General features: G+C 51.1%; 8 protein-coding genes across 8 annotated transcripts; 4 read left to right on the top strand and 4 right to left on the bottom strand.

The window, feature by feature from the left end:
* Positions 1-8779: 8779 nt before the first annotated feature.
* CLUP02_12393 (acyltransferase) lies at positions 8780-9755 on the bottom strand (the record flags this gene model as incomplete). Its single annotated transcript, XM_049291357.1, has 2 exons — positions 8780-9198; positions 9263-9755. The coding sequence occupies 2 exons, from the start codon at positions 9753-9755 to the stop codon at positions 8780-8782; spliced, it is 912 nt and encodes a 303-aa protein (XP_049148502.1).
* Positions 9756-10877: 1122 nt separating this feature from the next.
* CLUP02_12392 (uncharacterized protein) lies at positions 10878-11408 on the bottom strand (the record flags this gene model as incomplete). Its single annotated transcript, XM_049291356.1, has 1 exon — positions 10878-11408. The coding sequence occupies one exon, from the start codon at positions 11406-11408 to the stop codon at positions 10878-10880; it is 531 nt and encodes a 176-aa protein (XP_049148501.1).
* Positions 11409-11821: 413 nt separating this feature from the next.
* On the bottom strand, positions 11822-12565 carry CLUP02_12391 (uncharacterized protein; the record flags this gene model as incomplete). The annotated part of the gene is made up of 2 exons (XM_049291355.1): positions 11822-11936; positions 12462-12565. 2 exons carry the CDS (start codon positions 12563-12565, stop codon positions 11822-11824), a joined length of 219 nt encoding a protein of 72 aa, XP_049148500.1.
* A 944-nt stretch (positions 12566-13509) lies between these two features.
* CLUP02_12390 (BZIP-type transcription factor) lies at positions 13510-15112 on the top strand (the record flags this gene model as incomplete). Its single annotated transcript, XM_049291354.1, has 5 exons — positions 13510-13765; positions 13826-13913; positions 13982-14416; positions 14597-14965; positions 15022-15112. The coding sequence occupies 5 exons, from the start codon at positions 13510-13512 to the stop codon at positions 15110-15112; spliced, it is 1239 nt and encodes a 412-aa protein (XP_049148499.1).
* Positions 15113-15338: 226 nt separating this feature from the next.
* Positions 15339-15671, top strand: CLUP02_12389 (uncharacterized protein; the record flags this gene model as incomplete). Its single annotated transcript, XM_049291353.1, has 1 exon — positions 15339-15671. The coding sequence occupies one exon, from the start codon at positions 15339-15341 to the stop codon at positions 15669-15671; it is 333 nt and encodes a 110-aa protein (XP_049148498.1).
* Positions 15672-15728: 57 nt separating this feature from the next.
* Positions 15729-17774, top strand: CLUP02_12388 (eukaryotic translation initiation factor 3 subunit D; the record flags this gene model as incomplete). Its single annotated transcript, XM_049291352.1, has 4 exons — positions 15729-15922; positions 15967-17268; positions 17345-17632; positions 17687-17774. 4 exons carry the CDS (start codon positions 15729-15731, stop codon positions 17772-17774), a joined length of 1872 nt encoding a protein of 623 aa, XP_049148497.1.
* A 961-nt stretch (positions 17775-18735) lies between these two features.
* CLUP02_12387 (pre-rRNA-processing protein PNO1) lies at positions 18736-19777 on the bottom strand (the record flags this gene model as incomplete). The annotated part of the gene is made up of 5 exons (XM_049291351.1): positions 18736-18920; positions 18982-19080; positions 19140-19334; positions 19411-19492; positions 19562-19777. The coding sequence occupies 5 exons, from the start codon at positions 19775-19777 to the stop codon at positions 18736-18738; spliced, it is 777 nt and encodes a 258-aa protein (XP_049148496.1).
* Positions 19778-20539: 762 nt separating this feature from the next.
* CLUP02_12386 (uncharacterized protein) lies at positions 20540-22896 on the top strand (the record flags this gene model as incomplete). Its single annotated transcript, XM_049291350.1, has 2 exons — positions 20540-21377; positions 21431-22896. The coding sequence occupies 2 exons, from the start codon at positions 20540-20542 to the stop codon at positions 22894-22896; spliced, it is 2304 nt and encodes a 767-aa protein (XP_049148495.1).
* Between the last annotated feature and the right edge of the window lie 168 nt (positions 22897-23064).

The raw sequence follows: 23064 nt of genomic DNA, 5'->3' as shown, positions 1-23064 counted from the left end.
ACTGCACCCCTTCTTCAAACTTCAGCCCAAGACGACCTTGTCTTCACACCAAGGGAGAGCGCCAGAAACACCAGCCCAAAGTTTGACACGACCACATGGGAAACTCTGCTCCTCCTGCTCCCTTGCGCGGCACGCTAGCCAAACATGCCTGTCTCTCGCAAAATGCCATTCATGGCCCATGGATCATTAATACGGAGATGGGCGCGGCTTATTTACCACCAACTCAACCGGACCCTCCAAAGACATCTCTCCAAGGGTCCACCAGCCAAATGCCATTCTCGCAAACACGGCTGTCCCATCTTCGGTCCTCCAGCTCTCAGCCCCCGCCTTCCAACTCCGAAGCCGAGGCCACTATCCACATGGTCCGTCACAGGAGACACAAGGACAACAAGCTAGAGCACAACTATTTTTCAACGGTCACTCCTCCACTCCAATTCCGTTGTCGAGCGACGTAATTCAGTACCACCTATGACAGAGTACAGGGGGCCTTTTGGTTAGCAACAACCCACGCAACCCTCGTTTGTCTAGCTGACACCGCTCGACTTTGGATGGATGACATCCGCGTTTCCGCCGGTTAGTCAGTACAAGCCGATGCCGCACGTTGGTCCCGCCGGGGACAAAAGTGCAGGGCATGCTAGATGGCACTTGCATTGGGGCTTCCCGTCCCAGCCCATGCCATCGTGGTGAGACACCATCAGCTGGTCTCCTCATCAAGAGGTGTCGTAGCTAATTGGAGAGGAAACCTCCTCTCGAAGTGTCAATACTCAACACCCTCGTCGCGACATAGCCATGGGTGGCTTGCTAGTATCCTATCGTGCCACGAGATAGCCCTTTTGGTGCATTCTATTCGGAATACACCGTCACATTCGCGGTACCACGGCACCTCAGCCTGTTGGCCCTATCAAAAACAGAAAAGTCTCCGCCTAAAGCTGTGTTTGCGTTTAATACTCGCTGCCCGCGGTTTCCTGCGTTCCTGCTTGACCATAGGGTCCTCTTGACGGCGCCGCCGGTCCCAGGTTGTCACCCCTCCTTTGTTTTGGGGGCTGCGGATCTCTGTGAGGGACACTCAGATCGTCGATGGGCCATCCGGGATGGATCCCTTCGAGAATGCAAACGACCTGGCTCCGGCCGACCCCTCAAGACTGCGCTGATCTCCATTGGGCATCCCCAGTCCGGGGTGTCTCAAGTTTACAACAAGTGGCAGAGAGATTGAAATCGCCTCGTGCTGTTTCTAACCACGATGAAGCCGGAGCAAACGGTGTTCAAACAACTTCCTGTCCAATATCAACGCTATCTCAGAGAAGACCCAGAGAATCATAGATCCCACGGAAAATCCATTGGCATCTATGGATGAAGCCAATAGAAATTGGTCCTTGACTAACGTTCATCGGCTCAGGAAGGAAGGGTGACGACGAGTGAATTACTACACTTCCTCTCCACTACAACTCAACCGATTACATACAGAACCAATTCTCTTCAAACGGAGGTTGCAGAGCCTCGAAACAAAGGCAGTCTAAACTGGTCATTCAATGGGGGGACTCTGCGAATGCCTGACGTTGCTTCGTACTCCTCCACACGCGCCTTTGAGTCTTTGCCATGACTGCTGGCATTCCCAGTTTGTCATGGCACGCGTGCCACACCCACGAATTTGTACACACCTTTTCCATGGCAAACACCACCACTGCAGGACAAGTGTTCAGCAACCCTTTCGTGCAAGGTCTTAGGTAACGTTCTCCGGTGTGCAGCTGCATGCTCCTCTATCTGCTCACCGGTCACCTCAGCCAGATCTCGACATTACGTTGAAGCGTGCCATCTTACACACTCCCATTGCGTCAACCTCAGCAAAGATAGGTGTGTCGTCGACCAAATTGCCGTAGAGAAACGCCTTTAGCCACCTTGCAGCCTGCCAGCGATTCAGGGGCGCCACCCAATGCCCGGGGTGCTGTGGAACGGTATGCGAGTTGTCAGCGGAGCAAAAGGAGTCTCGAAGCCGGAGAGACTGTCGCGAAGAAAACGTGCTCCACACGCCGCTCCGAACGACGACCCACGCGAGGAGTCGAGACAGGCTTGACAGTGTTATGAACCCGTTTCGCCTGGGCCTAATGCACCTTCACAACGGCAGTTCACCACAGCCGCTGGCACCACCATCTCACGACGTTCATGTGAGGTGACAATACTATCTGCGGTGGTCTCCCACTGCCAATGCTGCTCTCTGGCATCCCCCCTACTCACTTGGACGCCTCACAGCTTTAATAGCTGAGATCGACTTCAACTCCCCCCAAGACGCCCGCGCCAAGCGTTCTGCCCGCATGATGTCGCCTTTCCCGCCATCCCTAACATCCAAAACCAATCGGCGATAGGGTGAGTTCAGAATCTCAGCACGTTGACTACTAACGCATTCCTGAACATCGACTATCGAATCACCTCGAGTTCCCAGCATGCGGGGTGTGCAGCGTGAGCACATTGCTGCAACGTGCTGCAACGCGACACCCTCAAATGCTGTTTGTTTGACTCCCTCTATGCCTCTCTTCGACTTCTTTCTAATTCTTCGATGCGATCCGCTTCACCGACTAATCCGAGAATCTTCGTCATCCCGATCACCCCTGCCGCTCACACATACCCTGCAACCTTCTATTCTATCAGAACACTAGCTTCTCGAAAGCCTTCTCGCTAAGAATAGTCAGCAAACTCATGGGAACGCTTACACTTTCCCAGCCCACCGACGGGGTAGTGGTGCCGAATCGAGATTCCGCCTCTGAATATACTCCCCCAGACATAGCCATGGCGTCCCATTGACAAGACTGGCGTACCCGGTTGTGCGCCCCCAATCGTCTGGTCCAACTAATCGAGCTGCCAGTCTTTCTTGTCTGCTGATCACCTCTTCGTCTCTCCCATCGGCAGAGAGCTCAGATATCGATGATGATCCATTGCAATGTGCTCTATAACGCCTACCTAGGAGTGCTAGGTAAGGAATGACGGGTTTAACTCGCTTACCTCGCTCAGTCGAGTAGACTGTTCGTCCAAAGCACAAAGCACTGTCTTTCTCTGCCCAATGATTTCAGCGCCGGAATGAATGAAGCGAGAATAATTCGCGACCCTGCCTGCTATCAGTCCAAAAATTCCACGGGACGCCATCCCAAACATGCCAGAAGCTCAGACGGCGAGAGTTTTCCGATTAGAATTAGCCCCCTCCTTTGCCGCAACCCCAGACAACCTTAACGACTCATGCCACTGCATGTCTCTCTGTCTCTGAAAGTCAGACTTCAGAGCAGCCGCTGCGCCGGCGGTTGGGAGAAAGCCTCAATTACCCCAGATCCATCCTTGGCCCCGGCTTCATGCCACAGACAGACAGACCCAGCTCCGGCTTCTCTTCCGCCTACAAGGTTGTGGGATCCTCCTGCTGGATCGTCAAGTCAGCTGGCCGTAAAAGCACGGTCTTGGTCCCCCCCCCCCCCCCTCCCCAAAAAAAAAAAAAAAAAAAAAACCTTCTCAGTGCGTTTGTTCTGCCAATCTTAGCTCAACGCCGACTCGAACTCCCAGTTCTTTCTCATTGTTTCTCTTTTGGACATGACGTTCCCGTCCACTTTGAGAGGCGGCAGGCTGGCAAGGTCCCGCAACCGCTAGGTGTCTCGAACCTCAGTCTCTGTGAGAAGATGGGATGACTAAAGACGCCTCCCGCGATCTACAGAGGCGGTCAGTTCTGCTGATCGACGTCGAGCGGAGTGGACGTGGGCGGGTGACCTGGTGGCTGGGAGGCACAGAGGTCTCCTTGCCCAGCCTGTCATTCTCTGAATTGACTTTTCAGACAGTATTTGCATATCCCAGAAATTAGAACGGTTCTAGCGACCCTGTCAGTCACTGTGAGGTTACAGGCCGGAAGAGTTCGTTCAGATTCAATCTGTCCCTGTTTAACTCGCTACCGAAGGCCAATCCGGGTACAAGGTACCTTGTGCTTGTTAGCTGCGGATGTGTAGTAGGCAGTGCAACCTTTCCGAGCTGGGTTCTCCATGGATGTTTCTCTCACATATTGACAGTCTATTATCAGTGGGAGTGGGAGACACTATCCCATCGACTGCTACAAGGCGACAGTATATCCGAGTACGGGGCAAGAACTAATCAGGCGTTATTCCGATTTATTTCTACTATATCCGCAAATTAAAAAATTCATATATCGGAGAATTTGGAGAAAAGCTGGAGACCATTGTACTGTCGCCTTGCAGCAGTCGATGGGATAGGCATGTCTCAGAGTTTCTCAAGTTCCGCGTCTGTCTCATGGCCAAACGCTCGAGACGACACTACTACCTTACTTTGATGACTTTATGGCCCGCATTACTGCCGTACTTGTGAGCACACCAGTTCCCGGAGGCATCGATAATTTCTTCTCTCAATAGAGCGATGTGTGTTGTGCCATTCTCTCGATGATAGCAGCAGCTACCTAGGTACTGAAGTGCCACGCACAGGTATACTGGTGAAGTAGGACAGATGACATACCCCAGATCTGGGGTTTAAGAACAGATGGCTTGTTCTGAGACAGTTGTATGGGTATGTCTAATATTCTTTGGTATATTTGAGTATGCCATGGCTCAAGTTCTGTAACTCCATCCCAAATGCCATGAGATCGCTCAGCCACTTCGAGTATGCGGTGGACTGAGAGCAGGAATGTGGTCAAGCGCCGTTGATCTACATTCTATGTTAGTGTGACTAGTTCCAATTGAATGGAGGGCTTTTCAGGTGGCTTTTCGTCGATGAGACATTAAGCTAGGTAGGTGTTGCCTCAGCTCTAAATCCATCAAGACATCTCAGAAGACGTGGTCCTACCTTGGGTGCTTGGTTGGGTGGCAGCTGTGAGTCGGCAGCCTGATTACCTACCCCGCAAAACAATCCAAAGTAGAGGCGAGCAGGCAAGCTGAGCCATACTCGCGATTGGTGAAAGGCATTGTCACAGCCGCAAAACGGGTCGGCGAATAGAGAGGAATTCGCACGCATTGATAATGTCTTCATCTGGGCACTCCTCTTGACGAAAGTAACTGACAAAGGTAGTCACTCGGCCACATGAGAAGCACCAAATCCGGCCCATGAGCCTGAACCCCGCCCCCGAGACGGTCCAATCGGCGGATGGGGCCGGACCCAAGCCCCGCCGAAACGCCGTGATCCGTTCCCCGGCGACGTGATGGCCGTTCGGGCCCCGCCCCGAGTGGACTTGAAACGTGGCCGACGGTGAATACTCGAGGCCCGGCTTCCATGCTGATGCTGTGAAACTAGTCGTTCGACGACGGAGACCTGCCCGTCTGGTGAAGCGGCCTTGCACGGGTACAGTGCCGGAAGGAGAAAGCTTTTACGTTAAGGGGGGCCTCGACGTTTGCGCGGCTGGAAAGCAAATGACCTCGCTCTATAAGAATTAAGAATGGAAGTGAACTCGAGAAGGATAGGATTACTGGTGGTCAAGGATACAGAACAAGATGCCACCTCACATTGCTGCAATTGTTTCTGGGGAGCCGGGGGGGGGGGGGGGGGGGGGGGGCGGGGGGGGGTGAGGGGATGGCGTGTTTTGCGGTGGATGGGGGGGAGGGGGGGGGAAAAGGGGGGGAGGGGGGCGGGGGCGCTGGGTGTGGTGGGGGGGGGGTGGGGGGGGGGGGGGGGGGGGGGGGGGGGGGGGGGGGGGGCGGCGATGGAGTGTCTGGAAATGACCTTTTTGGGCTCAATAGGGGCTGAATCGGGGTAGAAAAGGGGGCTGCAGTGAGCAGTCTGCGCAGATGCAGAACTAAAGGCAGATACAGAGGCAAGTCTATCCAAAGCAAACTAAAGCTCCGATGGCCGCCGGGATATCGTCGTCGGAAGAGACGCCTGTCGCTCTCAGGATACGGCGCCTGAACTCTCAAGGTTATAGCCGTCGACACGCCCTTTTGCCGCTAAGGGTGTTGGTACTTTCCCTGGTGACTTCTGGGACAGTCAGGCGGTCCTGGATTGACTTCTGTCGCAGATTACGGATTTACTACACTTTGAACGGCGAACGAGGTTGTCTCGGCCGATACGCTAGTTTCTTCAAGTCGAGCCTACCCAAAGGATTGTCTGACATCCATCAACATCACGTGGATGATGCGGCCAGGGATGATAAGACTATCTTATATAAGACGGTTGCTTAGTAGTAGTGATAGTTTACGTCTCGAGATAAGGATTAGCAATAATAGTTAGATACCCCGCCTAGCGGACGCAGCTCTACTTCTAAGGTGCTTATTTAGCGTAGGGTGTTTAATATAAAATAGGATAGTATTATATATAAAAGACTACTATAGCTATCTATATTTATATCTAATATCTATAGCCTAGGGCTTATCGTCTAGATATATCTATTTCTCGCAAAATATAGCGTAGTATATATTTATACTAAGGACTTCTAAAGAATACTCTATAAATAATAATAAGAAATAACGAAACCACACCGAGTACGTTTAATAATATCTCACTAATACTTAAGAAACGATTAAGTCTACTTACTAATTTAAATATCGTATAAAGGTTCTTTTAAAAAGCGTAGTATATAATTTAGTAATATCTAATAGAACGCCGGGGTATTTAAGAAATAAGTACGTATAGTAAGCTCGAGGTAATATAAAAGCAGTAAGGCGATAATTCGATAATAAGATAAGACTATTAGCCTATCTCGGCTTAACTAGACCGACGAGAATAAATATAATTATCTATTATTAAAACGTAATATAAGGAGCTATAGGAGCTATAATAATAATTATATATAATAATATTAATCTAAAGAAACTTCCTTAGCTTTATACGAGGGAAGTAATCCTTATATAGTTCGTATTCGAACGGCCTAGTCCTATTTAACTAGCCCTTTTATAAAAATAAGAAAACTAATAATAATTATTAGTTAGTTAGAACTTATTTATTAACTAGTAGCAAAGTTAATTTTTATATAATAATTACTAACTAATACTTTAATAATTATAATAAAAGGCTTATTAATATTAAAAATAAATATATACTATAATATTTACGACTACGTAGAACGGGATAGAGCTTTACTATTATAAAATATTTACTTATATTTTAAATATAAAAAAGTCTTTGCGTGCGCCCTCGTTACGAACTTTTTATATAAGAGTATTACGTAGTTATAACCGTTATAATAGCCCGAATAGCGAACTAATATTAATACTTAGTATCTAAGAATAGTCGTCTCTTTTTTATTAAAATAAGCGTAGAAGTTATTAAGAAATTAAATAAAAGTAATAAGATTAATTAATAAGTTTTAATTATATTATAAAAAGGCTATTATAGAGCGCTTTTTATAATATAGCCGTTCTAAAGGGGAAGAGTAACGTAACTACCTTAAACACTACTTTATATAGCACTTTCTATCTCCTAATACTATAGCCGACCTATTTATCTGTTACGTATATACTAACGGAGTATATATTACGTCTCGAGATAAGGATTAGTAATAATAGTTAAATACCCCGCTTAGCGGACGCGGCTCTACTTTTAAAGTATTTATTTAGCGTAGGGTATTTAATATAAAATAAGATAGTATTATATATAAAAAACTACTATAGCTATTTATATTTATATTTAATATCTATAGCCTAGGGCTTATTATTTAGATATATCTATTTCTTATAAAATATAGCCTAGTATATATTTATACTAAGGACTTCTAAAAAATACTCTATAAATAATAATAAGAAATAACGAAACTATACTGAGCATATTTAATAATATCTCGTTAATACTCGAGAGACGATTAAGTTTACTTACTAATCTAAATATTATATAAAAGTTCTCTTAAAAAGCGCAGTATATAATCTAGTAATATTTAATAAAACGCCGGGGTATTTAAAAAATAAATACGTATAATAAGCTCGAGGTAATATAGAAGTAGTAAGGTAATAATTTAATAATAAGATAAGACTATTAGCCTATCTCGGCTTAACTAGACCGACGAGAATAAGTATAATTATTTATTATTAAAACGTAATATAAGGAGCTATAGGAGCTATAATAATAATTATATATAATAATATTAATCTAAAAAAACTTCCCTAGCTTTATACGAGGGAAGTAATCCTTATATAGTTTATATTTAAACGGCCTAGTCCTATTTAACTAGCCCCTTTATAAAAATAAAAAAACTAATAATAATTATTAGTTAGTTAGAACTTATTTATTAACTAGTAGTAAAGTTAATTCCTATATAATAACTACTAGCTAATACTTTAACGATTATAATAAAAAGCTTATTAGTATTAAAAATAAATATATACTATAATATTTACGACTACGTAAAACGGGACGGAGCCTTGTTATTATAAAATATTTACCTATATCTTAAGTATAAAGAAGTCTCTGCGTATGCCCTCGTTACGAACTTTTTATATAAGAATATTACGTAGTTATAACTATTATAATAGCCTAAATAGCGAACTAATATTAATACTTAGTATCTAAGAATAGTCGTCTCTTTCTTATTAAAATAAGCGTAGAAGTTATTAAGAAATTAGATAAAAGTAGTAGGATTAATTAATAAGTTTTAATTATATTATAAAAAGGCTATTATAGAGCGCTTTTTATAATATAGCCGCTCTAAAGGGGAGGAGTAACGTAACTACTTTAAATACTACCCTATGTAGCACTTTCTATCTCCTAATACTATGGCCGACCTGTTTATCCGTCACGTGTATACTGACGGAGTATATGCTGTTTCCAATCTTCACTTTTCCAAGACGGTTCCCCAGCTTGGCCGTGAAAACCGTGTCAAAGAGCTTCAAGTCATTGAAGCCCACTCGGCCTTCTTCACATCCAGCCATTCCCCCTTTTCTACCCAGAGATTTTCTAGCCACTTTGCCAGCTTTTCGTCATCCGTCGGTAGAGTCTCGAGGGGAAACCTGCGAACATGGACGTGAAACTTGTATCCAAGTCGAGAGCTCAACCCGGGCACGCTCAAAGTGTCCCACATGGTCGGCGCCGCATGGAAATCCTTTCCCCTCTGATACGCAATCGTCACATCGTACACGGCCTTCACGTGGGCCGCCTTCCTGAGGTGTTGGACGGTGGTAATGAATCCTTTCGTCCTAGGATACAGCAAATGCATAGGCTGCGGTCGACCCGACTCCTTGCACCAGACGATTGACTGCTCATACTTCTTCTGTGTGAAACGAGTGGCCTCGCTGAAGCTGATGAGCCCTATTTATCATCATCAGTAAGGTGTCCGCCCTGAAGGGGAAAAACTATCAACTGATGCACTTACAGGTCGGCCACTGCCTATTGACGATACCCGAGAATGCCCTGTCAAGCTCATGCTTGTCTTTGGCCCAGTTACGACTCACCATGGGCATACCCATCGCCCATAGACCCCAACCAAGAAATGGAACTATCCGCAGCTGGATCTTGGCAAAGTAACGGCAACGGCCTAGCATCTCGGCTTTGATCGCGAGAGCTTGGATCATGTAAAAGTCCGCCCATCCGACGTGGTTGGCGACTACTACAGCCGACTCCCCGCGGGGAAGGGCATCGCCGGAAAATGTAATGTTGGCGCCATTATATCTTTCAAAGATGATCTGGATCCAGTACCAAACTGTCTCGGCGATCCGTGACGAGGAGTTGTACACGAAGTCCGGAGCGAGCCATTTCAGCGGGAGCTGGAGTGAGATGGCGGTATCTGCCAAAAGCAACCAAAGAACCCACGGAGCTAGAATGGCAGCTCCTCGGAAGTGAGTGAGCACGTTGCCGTGGCTAGCCATGGCCGTTGAGGATTCAATCGTCAAAGCTCACTCTAGCGGAATCCGAGACCGAGGCGTAAGAAGATGAATCGATGCACGAAAATGATGACACTCTGAGTTCTTTCGCAACTGGCGACGTCCCAAAAGAAAAGATTAAGGTTGGCCGTCTAGTGAGCGAGCCGAAGCGCGGCAAACCGATCTACAACCCAAGACACCCTGCCCTAGACCAAGGGATGTTTCGAAAGGGAGCCGCGTGCGCGCGTGACCTTTAGGCCAGCAGATCAAGGGTGAAGGTTTCGAACGAGCGGGCGATGATCCGGGGTTCACTCGTCTCAAAGATGCGCGTTCCTCTTCGCGTTCAGTGGATGAGCACAATTACAGCCGTATTCCTTGCTGCCAACGAGGAGGAAGCTCTAAAGTGTGGCAATCATGGGCTGAGGATCTTCTCACAGGATATGATTGCAACAGTATGGGAATCGGGGAAAAGGAAACACGATGCTACTGTGGCTGGCTTCTGTTAGCAGAGGCGTCCGGTCCCGCCCAAGTTCCTAAACGGGTTAAAATGACGGCATGGACTTTTGGCAGAGGTCAATGATTGATCTCCGTGGGCCGACTGACAAACGGCGAGCTTAACTCAATTATGCGAGTGAGGAACCCCTCCAAACCACTCAAAGACAGGGATTTCACGTTCCTGGCCGTTAATCACATGGGCCGAGCCTGGAAGGTCTCGAAGGGACGAGTGAGACGTCCAAGTGCCAGCATTGAGGCACCCGAAAGCCCTACGACGTGCCGAATTTCATTCGACATAGGACGAGATGTGCACACTGGGCACACAGACAGAGGGGTGCTCGAGTGTCAAGGTTGGCTGCATATATAAGCAGTCGTATGTGCGATTTCAAAATGCTCAAAATAGGCCATGGAGTGTGAGGTCCAGTTAAGGGACTCTTGGCTTTTTTCCCGGCTCGTCCGATGTCGACGCTGCCATTGGACCGAGGTCTGTGTGGATGGGAGACTGGAGAGACGGGATTTACGCGCAGAGATTCGCAGGCTAGATAATTGCCTCGCAACAAGAAACTTTGGACGCGCCGCTGGCTAGCAGAATGCAAGCTCACACGTGTGCATCTGCCATGGAGAAGTGTTGGTCTAGCAAGGGGTCAGAATTGTGACACGTTCCGTACGGACGTATGGGCTTCTACTTTTGTCTGGCGAGAGCTCTCGTGCATGGTAATCTGACGATTCCAAGATGAGCAATTCTGATAAGCGAGCAAACAAGCAAACATGCCCCTCGTCTACCACCAGGGGTCTCAGGGTCTGGGTCTGAGTTGGGTACTCGTGGTTGGAGTTTGGAGGACTGTCAGTCCTTTGGAGACGGAGCTGATGCCGGCGCTGGGAGGAGAACTGGAGCGTAGGTGGATGGGACGCCGAGTCAAGCAAGTCAAGCCACACGAAAGCATTCCAGGCAGACGAAGCAACAGTAGCAGCAAGGAGGGCCGAATGTCGCACCCGAGGCTCTCGATGCATGTCTCTACTGAGACTATCTACTCTTTCTTTGTCGGAAAGTGAATAGCGGAGAGGAATGAGGATAACGGTTGAGGCACCCGTGGACGAATATTCGCTCACAAATGCGATGTGAACTTGGCCTAGAACGGGAGCTGCGAATGGGAACCCCTCCATTCCTCCCCGCTTGTCCGGTGCAGCACTTTGTGCGCTCTGGCGGAACTTGGAAGCTTCTGAAGCCTCCTTTTCTCAGCCATACTCGGTCTGCCCACGGGCCGTTCGTTCGTACAAAGCCAAGCCGATACTGGGAGCATTCCATAACTTGGGTATTACATGGGTTCTAGACTAGGTACTATGATCCAATATTACAGTACGGATACAGAGACAGAGACGTGAGAGAGACAGAGAGATGGGCCAGCCACGGGCACGCCGCTGCTGGACTTCACTCAACCGCCAACGGATCGCAGGCTTAAGGGTCTAGACCAGGAACCGTCGCCCGCCGTCCACGGAAGGCGCCTTGCTTACCCCCCGCCTATGTCAGTACCGGCGCCAACACAAAATTCCAATATTTGTCACACGGTCAGTACTCGCTATGCCGCGTGCCGCTTCTCCTCGGCCTCACCATAGCTAGAGCTCGCCCCTGCAAGCTGCTCAAGTTGCTCTTCGACATAGCATAGCCCTATCCGGTGACGACTCTCGAGGGGGCTTCTGTTCGTCAGCTTCGTCAGACTGCCAGTCTAGCCGACGTTCTTTCTCTCGCGGTAAGGCAGACGAACTAAGGGGACAGAAGTGCGTGGAACCGCCGATGATTCCGAAAAAGCAACGAAATCGGATTTGATCGTTCAAGTCCTAGGCCAAGTCAGCACCACCTAACTAAGGTACCTTCGAGCCTTGATGACTGGGGGGGACCCATTGGCATTCGGCCTTGTCGCAAGGATCCGTCTCCGGGGTCTTCTTTGGAAGCCTCTATGAATTAGACCAACAGACTGCCTACCTAAGCAGTTCCAAGTCAGAGTTGCGAACGCCTATTGTTAGCTAGCCGAACTGTGATTTTCTCTCCCTTCATTGCCATCATTATTACCGAGGGGCTCAACATCGATTCGATCCGAGTGACGGGCTGCTGCTGCTACTACCTACTGGTACGACTGCTGCGTACTGCTGCTGCTGAAACCCCGCATATTCATTCACCCTCCCGTCATCCTTTTCGCTGCTCTCATCAAGACGACGTACCAAAACTCGTTGGGCTTCCTCATTGATTGACCTGACTGGACCAACGACCGCCTTGGCCTCCCGCCCGCGTTCGCCTGCTGCTCTCGACTTCCAAGTTCCGCCATCTTGTCTCAGAAGAGGGCGGTGGCGCTGCCTCTTGTCATCTCGATTCGCGACAAACATTGGCCAACAGCACAGCAGAGAGCCACAGCAAAAGGACGGAACCAAGGGCTCTTAACGCGCCCCCCGTCTATCTACCTTGCCTTCTTGGTGGTTTCTCCGCTCCGCCGTCATCCGTTCTCTCCTTATCACCTCTGCCCTTTTCTGTTGCTACCCTCTTCCAAAGTTCCAACCCATTTCCAGACTCCCCCTACCCCCCCAACCAACCCCAGGCCCGTCCCCAACCCCGAGCTGTTAGGCGGACAGTGATTACCTCAGGTCCAGGATAACTGTGAGCCCAAGCTTGCTTGATTGAGCCTGAACCTGAGCCGGAGCCAGAAAAAGCCAGACTGCAACCGTCCAACCACCCCCGGACGCACGACATCCATCCTCTTCGTCTGGACTGTGTCAAACAATTCTAAAACTGGGCGGATTAATCTACCCAGCCTACCCCGACCGATCTACTCCCCGCGCCCTGCTCGTCCCCTCGTCGCAACCGCATAGCATCCTCAGACAGCTCGGACGCCAGAATTGGGTTTCACATTCGAGAAGAGCTTCTCAAATAACCATAGTCGTGGTTCGGAAGAGCACAGCGCATGATACAGCCGTGAACGGCTCGATCCCTTTCCACCGCAACATCCCCTGCTTTAACGGACGACAACCACCGTCACACAGCATCGCACTGTCAGTCAAAGTGGGAAACTGACCATCGCGCATCCAATCTTCCCAGGTAAGCCCTTCAAGTCATATTGTCTACTCTGGCTGGTCGGGTACGCCACGAATCGAGACGTATTTGTAAGGACAAGACCCCCGCTATAGCCTTGGTGTTTACCCCTTTCACATGACGACATGAATTGCTGCGCTTCTTAGGCCCTTTCTCTCTTCGTTGCAATGGTTCTAGAACGACATAATGACTGACCTAGGAAATTTAGCAGCTTATCGCTCTCCGCCGAACCAGTCATCGTCTCCGGCACGCAAACAGTCTGTGGGCGAGCTTCACGAGAGGGCAGCGATGGCTTCCTCGTTGTCGCCTGACCAGTACGGGAAACAGCCGTCGCAGGGTCAGTATGGTGGCGGCGGCTCTGGCTCCGACCAGGAGCGGGGCCCCCTGAGCTCCTTGAATTTGGGCTTTCTCAAGTCCCTGACAGAAAAGAGGACAACGCGAGGTAGGAACGACCATATATCCGTGCCAGAAGGGACACCGTTCTGATAATGCGTATTCGTAGACGGCCAAACACCCAAAAGGAGAGGACCGAAGCCCGACAGTAAACCTGCTCTAACTCGGCGACAAGAATTGAACAGACAGGCACAACGGTGAGTGACGAACAATTTCGCTGGAGAATCAAGCGAAACGATCGGGGTACTGACGGTGGAGATGACAGTACGCATCGTGAAAGAAAAGAGTTGTACATCAAGGCTTTGGAAGATGAGGTCCTTCGATTGAAAGAAATCTTTAGCAACATATCGCAAGACAAGGACAAGGTGGCCGAGGAGAACAGGCAACTCAAGCAGCTCCTGGTCCAGAACGGAATCCCTCTTTCTCACTATGGTGACGATATGGTCAGCAACCCTAGCGGAGGCTACACATCGAGCGCCAGCCAGTCGGGCCACAGCTACGGCCAGAACGCCTACACGCCACCTTTGACGTCGACGACAGCGCCGTCGGTGTCGCCTTCGTCTCACGGTCCGTCTTACCCCCACGGTCTGCCCCCTCCCCTTCCCCAGATGGGCAGCCAGCAACTGCAACAAAACAGACAAGGGCAGAGCTCTGGTAGAGGTGTGGACTTTGAGCAAGCGGGCATTGACTTCGTCTTAACGTACGATAACCACCATCCCTCGCCCTTGAAGGCATACCTATCACCTCCCCCGCAGTGAAAAGTACTTGTCATATCACCAAGTCCTGGACATCATCGGGAGTCGGGTGGTGTGAGCGATGATTGCAACGAACGGAAGAAGAGCTTGCTGACGAGTGCGATTTTATCGAGGGTATGTAACAGTCTCGAGAAACCCTGCATGAATCACATGCCTTGGCTGTTGGAGAGATCAAGCGAGATGGGCGGCGAGCCCTGCGGACACGCGCTGATGGCCTCATGCCCCCCGGCGCCCTTCCCGGAGCTTACACCTGACATTCCGTTCGGGTACAGCAATGTGAACGGAGACCTGGACTCCCAGCAAAGGACGTGGGAAGTGAGCAAAGGCAGCCTCTCGGCCTTGCTTGATCTCAGCAAGAAACTGAACCTTGATGGGGAGGTCACGCCGGTCATGGCTTGGGGCATGGTCTTGGGCCACCCCAGGGCTCACGAGCTTCGTGCCGAGGACTTCCAGAAGCTCACTGACGAGCTCAAGGACAAGGTTCGATGCTACGGGTACGTATATATGCTGCTCTTCACATCTCATGTGGCTCAAACTGATTGTGACTTAGTTTTGGTGCCGTTATGGAGGAATTCGAGGTCCGGGACGCATTGGAGAACGTCTTCTGCTCCGGACCGGAAATGATGAACTACGCCTACTAGGAGCGTCTGGCATGAACTCGGGTAACGAGATGGGGGCACCTCATCAGGAGATTCAGTGAATCCTCTGAATGCATGACTTGGTGTGAGAAGAGGCCCAAACTAGAAACATTTGGAGCGTATTCTGGGAATCTTGGAGGATTACTTTTGATACCACGGCCTTAATGATATGTACATTTTTCCAAAGCCTTAAGAGAATATCGTGAAAGCATGAGCTTTGAATCAGGCTATGAGATGTATTAAGCGACGACTTGTGTATTGTGAGCAGACCAGGCGTAAGGTGGTGGTGTTCCGCGGCCACGATGCAGCTGGTCGTGGCTGGCAGTGGCCCCGCGTCGCGTGGAAACGAGTGGCTGTCAGTCGCCACCAGGTGTCGAAACACAAGACTTTGAAATTTTGCCCGCTCTGCCCCACAAAGTTCACCCCACCAAATCCGAACGACGAAAATCAACGGCGAGAGGAGGTGTGCACCACCCAAACCCTTGACGACTTTTCCATCTTTCAGAAGCCCGAAAGCGCTGCTGCCACCCCCCTTTCCCCCTACCGAAAGACGCACAGCTAGACCGATTTCGATTTCGACTTCGACCTCAATAGCCAAGGAAGAAAAACCATTTTCATCATGGCTCAGGAAATGGACTGGGTCAAGCTCGTCGAGACTTGCCCGGCCGGCGATGGTTGGGGCCCGCCCGTCACCACCGAGACTACCTTGAACGGTGTCCCCTATGCGCCCTTCTCCAAGGGCGACAAGCTTGGTCGCATGGCCGACTGGACCTCCGAGGGCAAGGACAGAGACGGACGTGGTGGCAGACAGCAGTACAACCGTAACTACCGTGGTAAGCGTCACCTTCCTCCTCTAGCTTCAGCTACGAAACCCTCCACGAAGACGACATCGTCGCTAACTCTCTCGCTTCCTTTCAAGACCAACAAGTCTACGGTGCCGGCCACGCCATCTCCTTCAACGCCCCTCCCGCCGAGGACGAGTCCACCTTTTCCGTCGTCAGCAACACCCGCGACAGCACCAAGACAAGATTCGGCCGTGGCGCCGTCTTCACCCGCGGCCGCGGCCAGCGTGGAGGTCCCGCTCAGACCGCTCGCGGTGGCCGGACGACCGTCGCTCGTGGTGGCCAGCAGGGCGGCCGCGGAGGCTACGGAGGAGGCTTTGAACGGGGCGGAAGAGGCGGTGGCCGTGGTGGCCGCCGCTTCGGCTGGAAGGACTACGACAAGCCTGCCCGCAACCGTGACGCCAGTGTCAACATCAAGGCCGACTGGAAGCTGCTCGAGGAGATTGATTACAACCGCCTCGCCAAGCTCAACCTGGACGCCGACGAGGGTGAGGAAATTGACGCCTACGGCTTCGTCTACAACTACGACCGCTCCTACGACAAGCCCGCCGTCAAGGGCTTTGAGCGCAAGCTCAACGCCATTGACCGCGCTGCGTACAATGTCACGACTTCTTCCGATCCTGTGATCCAGGAGCTCGCCGACAAGGACGAGGCCTCCATCTTCGCCACCGACAGCATTCTCTCCATGCTCATGTGCTCCCCGCGGTCCGTCTACCCCTGGGACATTGTCATCTCCGTGCAGGGCAACAAGGTCTTCTTCGACAAGCGCGATAACGCCGCGCTCGACATGGTCACCGTCAACGAGAACGCCGCCGACTCCCCCATGGACGCCTCGGACGGCTCCAAGGACAGCCTCAACATGCCCGGCGCCCTGGCCGAGGAGGCCACCTACATCAACCACAACTTTGCCAACCAGGTCGTCGTCGAGAGCGAGGGCCAGAAGCTCGAGATGGCCAACGCCAACCCCTTCTACAACGCCTCCGAGGACACGGACCCGCCGGCCAGCAAGGCCTACAAGTACCGCAAGTTCGACCTCTCCACCAACAGCGAGGAGGACAACTTCTACCTCGTCGTCCGTACCGAGGTCGACGCCGTCCAGAAGAACGCCATCAGCGGCGACGACCAGCTCGTCACCCTGCACGCGCTCAACGAGTTCGACAACAAGGCCCAGGGCAGCGGTGGCGCCCTCGACTGGCGGACGAAGCTCGTCTCCCAGCGCGGTGCCGTCGTCGCCACGGAGATGAAGAACAACTCTTGCAAGCTCGCCAGGTGGACGGTGCAGAGCATCCTCGCCCGTGCCGACGTCATGAAGCTTGGGTACGTTTTTTCCTCCATCTCTTCTGAACTGATCGCCTTTAAACCACCGAGCACGATGCTAACACACTCTCTATAGTTTCGTCTCTCGTGCCAACCCCAAGTCCAACGACAAGCACGTCATCCTCGGCGTTGTTGGCTGGAAGCCCCGCGACTTCGCCAACCAGATGAACCTGTCTCTGTCCAACGGTTGGGGTATCGTCCGCACCATTGCCGACATGTGTCTCAGACGCGAGCAGGACGGCAAGTACATCCTCGTCAAGGACCCCAACAAGTCCATCCTCCGCCTGTACGAGCTCCCCTCTGGCGGCCTCGACGGCGACGACGAGGCGGAGGAGGTGCCCGAGGCGGGTGAGGGTGATGAGGAGTAAGCGGTTACTCACGGAGAGTAATAAACCTGTTTGCTCGAAATGAACATGAGCACCACATTACACACGCACACAACAACGAACCCTCTTATTTTCAGTGACTTGACTGAAGATTTGAATACGCTTGAAGCATTTAGCTGAGAGACAGGGGCGAGGTCGGAGAGAGACGAGGAGGGAGCAAGGAAAAGCCGGGGAGTGGAAAAAGGTTTTAATGCCAGTTCAGTCCGAGATGGCCTGGATAAAAGGCATGGCTTGACAAGTCGGGTTGCCGCCGGGGTAGAGTGGCCAATGATGTAAAAAGTCTTTCTTCGATTTGGGGGGTTAGGCACGTATAGACGTCTATGGAGTAACGCATTACGGACATTTCTTACTTTTTGTGCCTCAGCTGTGTTTGCGATGATGTTGTAACTTGATTGACGATATATGGGAGAGACTGTGTTGTCTGACTCATACTTGACCTCTGTGTAATGGTGCCTGTACGATTTGCGGCGGCAAGATAGGCAAAATTGTCCATTAGCATCTCCTTTCGGCAACAGCTTGATAGAGGTTGTCCAGAAGAAACGTCGAAATCTCGCAGAGTGACGGCGGAAGCCTTGCTGTCAGTCGCAAAGACAGATATTAATATCGAAATGTCAATCATTTAGCACTTCTACATGGACAAAGATCAGATGTTGTGATCTTAAAACATCCACTTGATTTGTATTTGCTCTTGCTTCTATTCCACGTAGGCAGGTAAGCATATAGAATAGCCCACCCTTTGCAAATATCTTTATATATGATCACCCTGTAGTACTGTATACTAGCACATACATATCACATTCAATTTTCATGAAATCACACGTTGTTAAAAATCCCTTTTTCATTGTCCTCTAGTCCTGGATGAAAAGTTTTTGGAACCTCTCTAAAATGCCCACAACGCCAGAAGTCCATGATAGGATGCCATTCATGCCAATCATTAAACCCACCAAAAACCGAAAAGTCTTTTCTTCCATGATTCCCTCTCCTCCCCTGAAGCCTTTTTCTTCATTTTTTGTCCTTGTCATTTGTCCAAGCTGAGGAGGATTTTCCCTCAATTTTGTTGTTTACTTTTTACTTTTGTTCTCTAGAATCTCTCCTTCATGCGCGCCGCGACCGTCCGCAGATTGCCGTAGACCTTGGAGGGCGGCTTTCCGAGAATCAAGCTCACGATGGACTCGCGAGCCATGTGGATGTTCTTGTATGCGCCGAGGATGTGGATCTTGCTGTCGGCCAGGACGATACGGGTCTTGCTGGCATTTTCGATGGCGACTGCATAAGTCTCATGTCAGTAAAAAGGGGACCTCTCTGAGAACTTGGAATTTGTCCATACACTTTGTCTTGCCGTCCTTGCCTGCAATACGACCAATGGCACGGCCTTGCGCCTCGTTACCCATAACCTGCTTGACATCGCGAATCTCAAAAGTCTCGACTACACAGTCTGTTAGCTGCCTGCCCAAGTATTCGGACGAAAGATCGGATCTGGCTTACTGTAAAGGTCGTCCAAACGCAGCAGCGCAATAGCATCGTCGACGTCGAAGCCCAGGGTGAATGCCTTGACGAAATCCTCGCCCTTTTGCAGGGCGCCGTCCTCGGTGGTGTGCTTCGAGGTCCGGAGCTCAACCTGTTTCCGGCGGGGGTTCATGCGAACCTGGAGCTTGAGGTGCTCGACGAGCGGGGGGTAGACTGTAGAGCGAAAAAACGTTAGTAAGAACAAACAGATGTGTCATTGCCGTGACATAGGAAACTCTGTGAAGCGTACTCTTGGGCCAAGAAGACTTGAGCGGGGTGAAACGGTGAGGAGGTACGGGGACCTTGCGAGTCTCTATTCTGGTGACGGGGTCCTGGAAACACGAATAACGTCTTAGTTTTTCCCAGTGTTCTCTTAGATCTCAGGAAAGGGTCTGTCGCACAATGTCTCTGGCGGGCGCAAAGCGCGGGCGGTTCTCCTCGTCGACGACCATCTCGCCTTCCTCTCCGTTCTGCGGTACGCTGGGCAGAATCGCATCCATCTCCTCGGGCAGGGTCGGCGCATCGAGGAGAAGCTCCTCGTCTTGCTGAGGCTCTTGGAAGGTCGCCTCGATTGGCGGGGCAGAAACCTCTACCTGCTTGGCGGTCGGGGCAGGCATGTTGGGCAGGTTCTTTTGTTTCCGGTTACCGAAGGATATCGAGGAAGTCGAAAAGAAAGGCAACAAATTCAATCGAGGGTGTATGTATCGCTTCGGTGGTGGTGATGTTTCTTTGGCTTGTGTGCTATCGAGCCGAGTCGGTCTGGCGGGGTGGGCAGGCAGTCGTGAAGAAAAAAGCGGCGGGTGCCAGTCGTGAGCCAGTATCGATTTATCGCCGAATTCCCAAATTTTTGTGTTTCGCTATCGATAAGACGATAAGGCCCCGGGGTGCTGATGAGGTGGGCTAAGCACTTTAGCACCGTGCACCGTTAGGCCTTTGCGGATCTTATGTCAGCAAACCAGTAACAGGCCTGGAGGTCCAGGACCAGCATTGGGCCCAGACTCGAGGCACGGGCCATGATGCGCCTCTGAATTTTTCTGCTGGAAGCGCGGACGCCCCATACGTAAGGTGCCTTTGGAACGGGTCCAGCCGGGTTCAGCGAGGTACCTAGAGCTGCGGTAGCGCGTCATGGATGACTTTTCACAGGCTTGCCCTTCCCTGGCCCAGCTTTGCATCTCAGTCATTTCTGCATGAGCGCATGAAATGTGCTAACATTTGCCGTGCCTCCCTCGATACTTGCCTTGCTTCAACCCCTCTGACCGTGTTGTTCTTTGGTTCATTTGTTGCTGCGGTAAATAAACAGGGTTGTTTCTCCTCCCTCCTCGTTCTTGCTTCTTGTTGCTGTCTCTCTGTTCAACCAAGAGACAGGATGAGCTTGAGAAATGTCTAACGCTCCGTCGACTCTTCTTGGGCGTCGCTTCTGGTCTTGCGCCTGTGGATCGGCGCAGACTCTGGGTTTGCGAGGAACGACCATCACGACAGCGACGACGAGAAATACCTGTCTAAAAGCAGGTCAATCTACAGTCAACCCTTCCCTCCCTAGGCCGAACACCTTCAGAAGGTCCATACACTCCGGGTCACAACACTCGTTTCCTCGACCGAACATCCACAATGCGCGACGAAGCTATACAGGCAGCGGACTGCTGCTGGTTGGGTTTACCACAGAACTCGCGCCCACGCAAGCATCGGCAGCTTGCGCAGTTGCTGCGGAATCCGCTACGAACGCCGGTCTGACGAAGAAGTCGAATGTCTACCAACTGGCCCGGCAAGCATGGAGACGAGGCATACATACCGATTCGAGGGGCGCCATGAACCCGGCCGAAAGGAGGCACCATAGCTCCAAGAGTGGAAAGCAGGAGGAAAAGGGCTCGACAACCCAGACGAAGCAGGATGTCCCCAAGGCTGGGGAGCAGGGCAAGCCAGACGCACCGGACCCTGACGCCGAATCGATCGCATCCACCATGTCGAAATATTTGCACATTCCAAAGATGCCGCACCGGCCCACCCGGGATGAGCTATTGGCCGCAGCGAACGGCTTCCTGGGTCGAATGAAGGTTCGATTCAAGTGGGCGTCTATCAGGAGTATGCGGCCGTGGAATATTGATGAATGGGGCGCCTTCGTTTCGTGGTTCCTGTTTGGTCATCTAGTCTGGATTTTGGTCGGTACCACCACCTTTTTCTCGCTGATCATTCTCAGCATCAACACCGTCTTTGCGCAAGGTAAGCTCCCTTCTGTGTCTGTGCCATGTCCAGCTGCTCACCGTTTTGTACAGAAACTCTTGCCAAATGGGTAGGCGATTCTTTGACCGAGTCTGCAGGCGTCACGGTCGTCTTCGAATCGGCAATTGTTCCCAAGTGGGGAGATGGCGTGATCAGCTTCAAGAATGTCTTTGTGTCGCGGCGACCAGGACAGGTCAAGTCTTCGGTTAGCAAGGGCTCTTCCGAGAGCGCTGCGGCCATGGCTGCGACTGGAAACCAGCCCGACCAGGACGGCCAAGTGTTGGAAGAGGATGATGGCAACTACACACAATACGACGTGTCGATCGCAACGGTCAATGTGACACTGTCATTCTTAAAGTGGTGGAACGGCAAGGGTTTCCTGAAGGATGTTGAGGTCAAGGGCGTTCGCGGTGTCGTTGATCGCACGTCTGTGCAATGGTCAGACGAGGTGGTCGACCCTCTATCCTACCGCCATACCCACGAGCCCGGCGATTTCGAGATCGACTCTTTCAAACTCGAGGATCTTCTCGTTACTGTTCACCAGCCCAAGGGTTTCCGACCATTCTCCGTCAGCATCTTCTCCTGCGAATTGCCACAGCTCAGGAAACAGTGGCTCTTTTACGACTTCCTATCGGCAACCCATATGTCGGGATCATTTGATGGCTCTCTGTTCACCATTCACCCCCGTCAAGTACACGGTACTATCGCTAGCGAGAACGGAGACATGGCAGAGGATGTAGGCGAGCCGGCAGCTTGGAAGAAGTTCAGCCGCCTGCGTATTGATGGTCTTAAAATCGACCACCTCAACCGTGGTGTAGAGGGACCTTTCGGCTGGATTTACGAGGGTAACGTCGACATCGTCGCAGATGTCATGTTCCCCGCGGACGTTGACGATGGCATCACCAAAGCCATGTCGGATCTTTACGACCAGCTCGAAGACGTCGTGATATCCAACCGCATGCGTCTGCTCCAGAAGGATTTGCTCGACATCAAAATCGTGGGTTCTTCCGCCTCGGATCTCTGGGGATCTACACCTACAAAGGGCCATCTTTCCCAAGCTATGCCAGAGCTCACCGAAGAAGTCCCCGAGAAGCCCACAGACGCTGAGTCTTCCGACCCCTCCAGTTCTTCCGAGTCATCAGAAGAAGACCGGAGATATTTAATCATGGATCTCCGGATCCACATGAACGATGTTAAGGCCGCCGTGCCCCTTTTCACGAAAGACATCTCCTACATCAACCAGGCGCTCGTTCGCCCCATCGTGGCCTACATCAACGCTAAGAAGACATATATCCCGATCAACTGTCGCATAGTCAAGCGCCACACCGATTTCGACGGCAGCTGGTCCATTTTTGATTGCGGTCTCATGGACGACATGTCGGCCGAGACCTACGAGGCTTTTGCACGCGACATTGAGGACCAGCAAAGCCGCGTTCGTCGGCTGAAAAAGGTCGGCTTCTGGACTCTGTCTCTGGCCGTCCATGCTCTCTTTATGGGCATGGCAGGCAATGTCATTTAAAAATCTACCCTCTCAACTCCCTCTCCTCTCCCCCCTGGCTTCTTCTCTTGTTTTCCTGCCCTCTATGTGAGCACGGCTGTCTTTTAACGAGCGCATGATATTCGAAAACGGGAGGCGTTGTCTTTTACAAATCTTGCATAGATGGACAAAGGGAGGAAACAACAACCA

Source organism: Colletotrichum lupini, chromosome 6 (assembly GCF_023278565.1).
Source record: "Colletotrichum lupini chromosome 6, complete sequence".
NCBI classification, from domain to species: Eukaryota; Fungi; Ascomycota; class Sordariomycetes; order Glomerellales; family Glomerellaceae; genus Colletotrichum; species Colletotrichum lupini.
The sequence above is the reverse complement of the archived record's forward strand: the minus strand, read 5'-3'. Positions and strand labels throughout refer to the sequence as shown.